At 52.6% G+C, this 7,981-nt stretch overlaps 1 protein-coding gene across 1 annotated transcript; it reads left to right on the top strand.

Annotated features, from left to right (window-relative positions):
• Positions 1-669: 669 nt before the first annotated feature.
• UCN3 (urocortin 3) lies at positions 670-7,772 on the top strand. Its single transcript, XM_039711954.1, has 2 exons — positions 670-789; positions 7,104-7,772. The coding sequence occupies exon 2, from the start codon at positions 7,113-7,115 to the stop codon at positions 7,569-7,571; it is 459 nt and encodes a 152-aa protein (XP_039567888.1). The 5' UTR covers positions 670-789; positions 7,104-7,112; the 3' UTR covers positions 7,572-7,772.
• Positions 7,773-7,981: the final 209 nt, after the last annotated feature.

The following is a 7,981-nucleotide window of genomic DNA, read 5'->3' on the forward strand; positions in this document are numbered from 1 at the left end:
AGCAGTCTGGTGTTGGGAGCCCAAAGTGGGAATTTTCCCCAGCTGGTGTTTTGGGATGATCCCAGTGAATTTAGGGAATTGTTTTAGGGAGCTTTTTCCCCCCATCCCACACCTCGTCTTTCCCATCCTCTCCCAAAACTTCACCCGGGATTGTGCAAACAAATCCTGGAAGAACTTTCCCAAAAAAATCTCCATTTTCCAAGGCTTTCCCTGCACAAGTGGGAAGAGAAAACTCCCTGGAAATGGCAAAACCAGGGAAAACCCAAACCCCCACTCTGGGAACAAAACCCCATCCTTTGGGATAACCTCGACCCATCCTCGGAGCCGGAAAAACCTTTGGAATTAAAACATCCCTGCCCCAAATCCCCGGGGACAGAGCCGAGCGTGATCCTGCAGAACCCCGGCGCCGACGCCGGCCCCGCTTTGGGGTGACTCTTCCCAGATTTTGGGATCCGACGTCTTTCCCCCCCCCAATTCCCGGTTTTTTCCCTCCCTGCGGATGGGGAGAGGCTCCGTGACGTCGCCGGCTCGCTCTGATCTCATCCTAATGAAATCATTCCCGAGGCACGGCTCCACGCCTGGAATCACGACTGCAACCCCGTGATCCCTGGGATTTTTATAAATACACCGGGGAGGGGGGAAAAGGTTCCCAGAGAGAGGGGGAAAAAATATCCCAATCCTTGGGAAAAACCAGCAGGGAGGAGAAGTTTGGGAAAGGCTCCTGATGCCTCTTTCCCGGGAGTGATTCCACGGCAAATCCTTCCCACCCCGAGCATCCAGGAGAAGCAGGTGAGTGCCTGGATTTCATTTATTCCCCCATCTGCAGAAAATTTAAATATTTCGGTGTTTTCCTTGGGAAATCAGATTCCAGGGATTTTTTTTTTTTAGGGACTGAGAGACTTTTCCACCTCTGGAGCCCATCCTGGGCTGTTTTCCTGAGTTTTGTCCCCCCACAAATTTGTTTTTCCACAAAATTTTTTGTTGGGAAGGGAAAATATCCATGGAGGAGGCAAATCCACGCTCCACACATGGAATTTTCCAGGTGTTTTCTTTTTTTTAGGGAAAAAAAATAGGCAAGGTAGGGAAAAGCAATCCAAGATATTTTGATATCAAGGGATTCGTAATTCCCCTCCTGGGAAAAATAATTTTTTATTATTATTATTATTCCAGCGATTTTGGGAGGCAGACTGGAATAGGCAGCACGGGAAGGATTGGGAAATCCTGGGAAAAGGAAAATTAGGGAGATAAATCCACTGCAGGGACGGGGAGGAGAGCGAGGCACAGCCAGCCCCGCCTGGATTTTGGGAATCATCCCCGGGAAGAGCTCACGGGGGGAAGAAGCAGGCAGATCCTCCGGATCCCATTCCCAGATTTATCCCAGACTTACTTGGGAAAACCGCGCCGCATCCCGTCCTCTGCCGCAGGGAGAGGCAGCGATCCCGCTTTTTTCCTGGAAAATGAGGAGCTTTTCTCCTTCCACGCCGAGCTGCGGGATTTTCCAGGGTGGGCAGCATCCCGATAAAATTCCTGGGAAAATTCCCGGCTGTCCCGGCAATTCCCGGCGGGGGGAGCGGCTCGGGTTTCATCCCCATCTCCTCAGATCCACCGCGGGTGCTTTTCCTCCTTTTCCCTGCATTTTCAAACAAGGAGGAATCCCCAATTCCAGCTTTTTTCCTGCTCCATAAAAACTTCCCGGCGCGGAAGGGCACAACCCCTCCCCACTCCCGGCAAAAAAATAAACCCAATCCCCAAAAAAATCAATTTTTCCTTGGTTTTTTCCTGGATTCCTGCTGCTTTTGCCGGGATGTCCATCCCGGCGAGGAGCAGGAATGGGTGTGGATGGCTCCAGCCGCGTTTTCCCTTTGCTCGGCTGAGATTCCCAGAGTTTTGTTGAGAGGGAAAAGCTGGAAAAATCCCAGGAAAAGGCGCTGGATTCAGCGCGTGGTGAGGGAGATGCTGCTCCGAGATTCCAGGCGGGGCAGGAACATCCCGGGGCTCTCCCAGGAGCTTTTGGGGAATATTCCCATTCCCTATCCAGGGTTTGGGGTGAGGAAATCCCCGATCCCTGAATTCCCATCCCATCCTGCAGGAGATCCGGGGCTTTGCTGAGGGTGGAGGGAGGAGAAACACAGCTGGGGAAAAAAGGGAATTTTGGGGTGGGAGGAATTTTCATCCCGAGTCTTTCGGGATCCCAGCCTTGGAAAAATCTCCGTTCCCAAAATCTCCAGCCCCTTTCCCAAGAAAAATTAAATCCTGGGATATGTTCGTGTTTAAATCCCAATGGGATTTGGGGCTGAGGGGAGTTTGGGGTTCCGAATGATCCCATGGGGGGCTTGAGTGCCTGGGAAGGGTTTTCCTCCCTGGATCTGCAGGAAAAGCTTTCCCTGGATCGATCCAAGGCTGCTCCTCTTCCTCGCCCACCCCGATGCAGGGGATGGATTTGGGGGTTTGGGGAAGGGGTGAAATGGGAGGCAAAGAAGCGGAAATGGAGCAGATCCCTAAAATCCCGAGGGAGGATTGGCACGGCCAGATCTCCCCTGGGAAAGGGAAGAGTTCAGGGAATGAAGGTCCCAAAACTCTCCCCTTTTCCATGGAGAGCAAAGGGATGAACCTGCCCAAAATTCCCACTCTGAGGAACTGCAAAGGGAAAAGAACTTCCCAAAATTCCCTCTCCAAGCAATGGAAAAGGGAAGAATTTAGGGGATAAAAAATTCCCAAATCTCCCTCTCCAAGAGACAGCAAAGGGCAAAGTTAAGGGGGAAAGATCTTCCCAAAATTCCCATTCCAAGGAATGGCAAAAGACAGAATTTAGGGGATAAAAGATCTTCCCAAAATTCCCACTCCAAGGGATGGAAAAGGGCAGAGTTAAGGGGATAAAACTTCCCAAAATTCCCATTCCAAGGAATGGCAAAAGACAGAATTTAGGGGATAAAACTTCCCAAAATTCCCCCTCCATGGACACTAAAGGGCAGAATTAAGGGAATAAACCTGCCCAAAATTCCCTCTCTGAGGAACAGCAAAGGGAAAATTTAAGGGAAAAGACCTTCCCAAAATTCCCTCTCCAAGGGATGGAAAAGGGAAATATTGAAGGGATAAACCTGCCCAAAATTCCTTCTCCAAGGAATGGCAAAAGACAGAATTTAGGGGATAAAACTTCCCAAAATTCCCCTCCATGGACAATAAAGGGCAGAATTTAGGGAATAAACCTGCCCAAAATTCCCATTCCAAGGAACAGCAAGAGACAGAATTTAGGGGATAAAACTTCCCAAAATTCCCCCTCTGAGGAACAGCAAAGGGCAAATTTAAGGGAAAAGACCTTCCCAAAATTCTCCCTCCATGGACAATAAAAGGCAGAATTCAGGGAATAAACCTGCCCAAAATTCCTACTCCAAGGAATGGCAAAAGACAGAATTTAGGGGATAAAACTTCCCAAAATTCCCCCTCCATGGACACTAAAGGGCAGAATTAAGGGAATAAACCTGCCCAAAATTCCCTCTCTGAGGAACAGCAAAGGGAAAATTTAAGGGAAAAGACCTTCCCAAAATTCCCCCTACAAGGGATGGCAAGGGGAAGAATTAAAGGGATAAACTTTCCCAAAATTCCCTCTCCAAGGGATGGCAAAAGGCAGAATTCAGAGCATAAAACTTCCCAAATCTCTCCCTCAATGGACAAAGGGCAGAATTTAGGGAATAAACCTGCCCAAAATTCCCATTCCAAGGAACAGCAAGAGACAGAATTTAGGGGATAAAACTTCCCAAAATTCCCCTCCATGGACAATAAAGGGCAGAATTTAGGGAATAAACCTGCCCAAAATTCCCATTCCAAGGAACAGCAAGAGACAGAATTTAGGGGATAAAACTTCCCAAAATTCCCCCTCTGAGGAACAGCAAAGGGCAAATTTAAGGGAAAAGACCTTCCCAAAATTCTCTCTCCATGGACAATAAAAGGCAGAATTCAGGGAATAAACCTGCCCAAAATTCCTACTCCAAGGAATGGCAAAAGACAGAATTTAGGGAATAAACCTTCCCAAAATTCCCCCTCCACAGACAGGGAAGGGCAGTTTTAGGGATAAACATCCCCAAAATTCCCCTCCATGGACAATAAAGGACAGAATTTAGGGAATAAACCTTCCCAAATTTCCCCCTCCACGGACGGGAAGGGCAGTTTTAGGGAATAAACATTCCCAAATTCCCCCTCCATGGCCAATAAAAAGCAGAATTTAGGGAACAAACATTCCCAAATTCCCCTCCACAGACAGGAAGGGCAGTTTTAGGGTCGGTGGCCCAGCAGGTGACAGATCCCAGACCGCGGATGGATCTGAGGAACATCCCCCATTCCCAGGGGTATTCCCGGTATATCCTGGAATCCTGCTGGCATTCCCAAACCCTGGAATCCTGCTGGCATTCCCAAACCCTGGCATTCCCAAACCCTGGAATGCTGCTGGCATTCCCAAACCCTGGAATCCTGCTGGCATTCCCAAACCCTGGCATTCCCAAACCCCTGGAATCCTGCGCCATTCCCAAACCCTGGAATGCTGCTGCCCCGCACGCCCCCATGGGATGAGCTCTGCCGCTCCCAGCCCCAAAATCCGGGATGGAATTCCAGCCCTGCTGAGGTCCCGCCGGCCCCGGGACCGGCCCCGGGCAGAGCGAGCGCCGGCCGCGAGGTGGGGCCAGAGGATTGGGAATGGCACGGGATTCCCGGGTCGCCGGCCGCGAGGTGGGGCCAGAGGATTGGGAATGGCACGGGATTCCCGGGTTCGGGAATTCCAGAAACATTCCAGGGTTTGGGAATGGCACGGGATTCCCGGGTTCGGGAATTCCAGAAACATTCCAGGGTTTGGGGAATTCCAGGGTTTGGGAATGGCAGAAAGATTCCAGGGTTTGGGAATTCCAGCAGGATTCCAGGGTTTGGGAATTCCAGCAAGATTCCAGGATTTTGGGGATTCCAGCGTTTTGGGAATGCCAGAGGATCCCAGGATTTGGGAACAGCAGCAGGATTCCAGGGTTTTGGGGATTCCAGAGGATTCCAGGTTTTTGAGAATGCCTGCAAGATTCCAGTTTTCTTGGGAATTCCAGCAGGATTCCAGGTTTCTGGGAATTCCAGGATTTTGGGAATGGCAGCAGTATTCCAGGTTTCTGGGAATTCCAGCAGGATTCCAGGTTTCTGGGAATTCCAGGATTTTGGGAATGGCAGCAGTATTCCAGGTTTCTGAGAATTCCAGCAGGATTCCAGGCGCTTGGAGAGCCCTCGGGGCTGGATGGGGACTTTTTTCCATCCTGGGAATGGGCAAGGGAGAGTTAGCCAGGGATTTATCCAGGGATTTATCCAGGAGATTTATCCAGGAGATTTTATCCAGGGATTTATCCGGGAGATTTATCCAGGGATTTATCCAGGAGAGTTATCCAGGGATTTATCCAGGGATTTATCCAGGGATTTATCCAGGAGAGTTATCCACGGATTTATCCAGGGATTTATCCAGGGATTTATCCAGGAGAGTTATCCACGGATTTATCCAGGGATTTATCCAGGGATTTATCCAGGAGAGTTATCCACGGATTTATCCAGGGATTTTTCCAGGAGAGTTATCCAGGGATTTAGAGCCCCCAAAATGGGCCAAAAAGACCCCAAAAGGACCCAAAAATGGCCACGTTTCGAGCAGGAGGATCCCGGGGATGGAGCAGCCCCGGAGCACCCGGAGCCAGGGCTGGAGAGGGGACACGGGGCCGTCCCACGGGATCGTCATTCCCACGTCCTGAGGGGTGGGATGGGCTGGAGGAGCAGCCCTGGTGACCGCAGGGGACAGGGAACGGCCCCTTTGCGGCAGCCAGGGACACTCCGGGGAGCGGAGACGGATCCATGGCATTCCTGAGGTCCAAACAGCAGCCACGTGTGTGCCGTGCAGGAAAGGCCACGTCCTCCTCATCCCTGGAAATTCCATGAAGGAAAGGCCACGTCCTCCTCTCCATGGAAGTTCCATGGAAACTCCACAAAGGAAAAGCCAAACCCTCACCTCCATGGAAGCTCTGTGGAAATTCCATGGAAAGTCCATGAAGGAAAAGCCAAGTCTTCCTCTTCATGGAAGCTCTGTGGAATTTCCATGGAAGCAAAGGCCAAATCCTCGCCTCCATGGAAGCTTCTTGGAAGTTCCACAAAGGAAAGGCCAAACCCTCACCTCCATGGAAGCTCTGTGGAAATTCCATGGAAACTCCATGAAGGAAAGGCCAAGTCCTCCTCCTCGAGGAAGCTCTGTGGAATTTCCATGGAAGTAAAGGCCAAATCCTCTTGTCCATGGAAGCTCCTTGGAAATTCCACGAAGGAAAGGCCAAGTTCTCCTCCTTGTGGAAGCTCTGTGGAAGTTCCGTGGAAGCAAAGGCCAAATCCTCTCATCCGTGGAAGCTCCTTGGAAGTTCCACGAAGGAAAGGCCAAATCCTCATCTCCATGGATCTTCCATGCAAGATCCATGGAAGTTCCATGAAGGAAAGGCGAAACCCTCACCTTCATGGAAGCTCTGTGGAAATTCCATGGAAACTCCACGAAGGAAACGCCAAGTCCTCCTCTCCATGGAAGTTCCATGAGGGAAAGGCCAAATCCTCGCCTCCATGGAAATTCCATGGAAGATCTATGGAAGTTCCACAAAGGAAAGGCCAAACCCTCACCTCCATGGAAGCTCTGTGGAAACTCCAGAGAACTTCATGAAGGACAGGCCAAATCCTCCTCTCAGTGGAAGTTCCATGGAAATTCCGTGAAGGAAAGGTCAAATCCTCCTCTCAGTAGAAGTTCCATGGAAATTCCGTGAAGGAAATGTCAAATTTTCCTCTCCATGGAAACAAAGGCCAAATCCTCCTCTCCATGGAAATTCCATGGAAGGTCCATGGAAGCTCCTTGGACATCCCACCTCTCACCAGCACCCCAAAACCAAGGGCTGGGCCTTGCTTCCCAAGGAAGCTCCTTCCCACCTGTCCCAGCCTTTGGAGGGGACTCCAAGAGCGCAGGAAGGGGAGTTCAGGGGTCGGGAAGGGATGAGGAGAGCTGGATCCCCCCGTGTCCCACGGGAAGCTCACGTCCCTCTCTGCCCTCCCGCGGGTGTCTCCACGGCCAGGCCGCCGCCATGTCCCACGCCAGGCTGCTGCTGCTCCTCATCCTGCTGGGAGCCGCCGGCACCGGCCGGGCCCTGAGCCTCTCCAGCGCCGCCTCCATCTTCAGCTGCCTCAGCGCCGCGCTGCCGGAGGCGCACAAGGTCCTTCCCGAGGAGAACGCCGTCCTGGACAAGCGCGGCTCCCAGCCGCCGTCCCCGGAGGAGGCGTCCGAGGAGGACGCGGCGGAGGAGGAGCTGGGGAAAAGGACATTCCCGGGGGACGGCCACTACAAATACGTGTCCCAGGCGCAGGTGAAGGGCAAGACCTACCAGAACCAGGCCAAGAGCGACCGGCGCACCAAGGTGACGCTGTCCCTCGACGTCCCCACCAACATCATGAACATCCTCTTCAACATCGCCAAGGCCAAGAACTTGCGGGCCAAGGCGGCGGCCAACGCGCACCTCATGGCCCAGATCGGGCGGAGGAAGTGACTGGGCCGCCGCCGCAGGGACTGATGGCCGGCTGTGACATCGGCGCTGTCGCCATCGAGCGACCTCACGTCCGTGCTCCTCCTCCCCCTCTCTCCTCCCCGCTGTCCTCCGTCGTTCCTTCCGGACATTTCCGCACGCGGGGAAGAGGTTCCTGTCCCCAGCAGGGCGCAGGGGACGCGTCACCCGGGAAGGTTCCTGATTAAAGCTGCGATCTCTGGAGTTTCCAATGCTTTGCTGTCCCATCTCCTGCCCCGGCTGCTCCCTTGGGTCCGAAGGGATTCCAAAGCCTCTCCCAGCTCGGCCTCGTGGCCCTGTCCCCACCACGGCCCTCCCAAATCCCGCCACGAGGTGTTCCTGCCACGGCCACCAATCCACCGGGAAGGGAAAACAAGGGGACAACCTCGGCAGGG

Source organism: Passer montanus, unplaced genomic scaffold (genome assembly GCF_014805655.1).
Source record: "Passer montanus isolate IOZ18808 unplaced genomic scaffold, ASM1480565v1 scaffold259, whole genome shotgun sequence".
NCBI classification, from domain to species: Eukaryota; Metazoa; Chordata; class Aves; order Passeriformes; family Passeridae; genus Passer; species Passer montanus.

Excerpts from the sequence above, each read along its gene's own strand:
- UCN3 (XM_039711954.1), top strand. The coding sequence starts at position 7,113 with ATGTCCCACGCCAGGCTGCTGCTGCTCCTCATCCTGCTGGGAGCCGCC.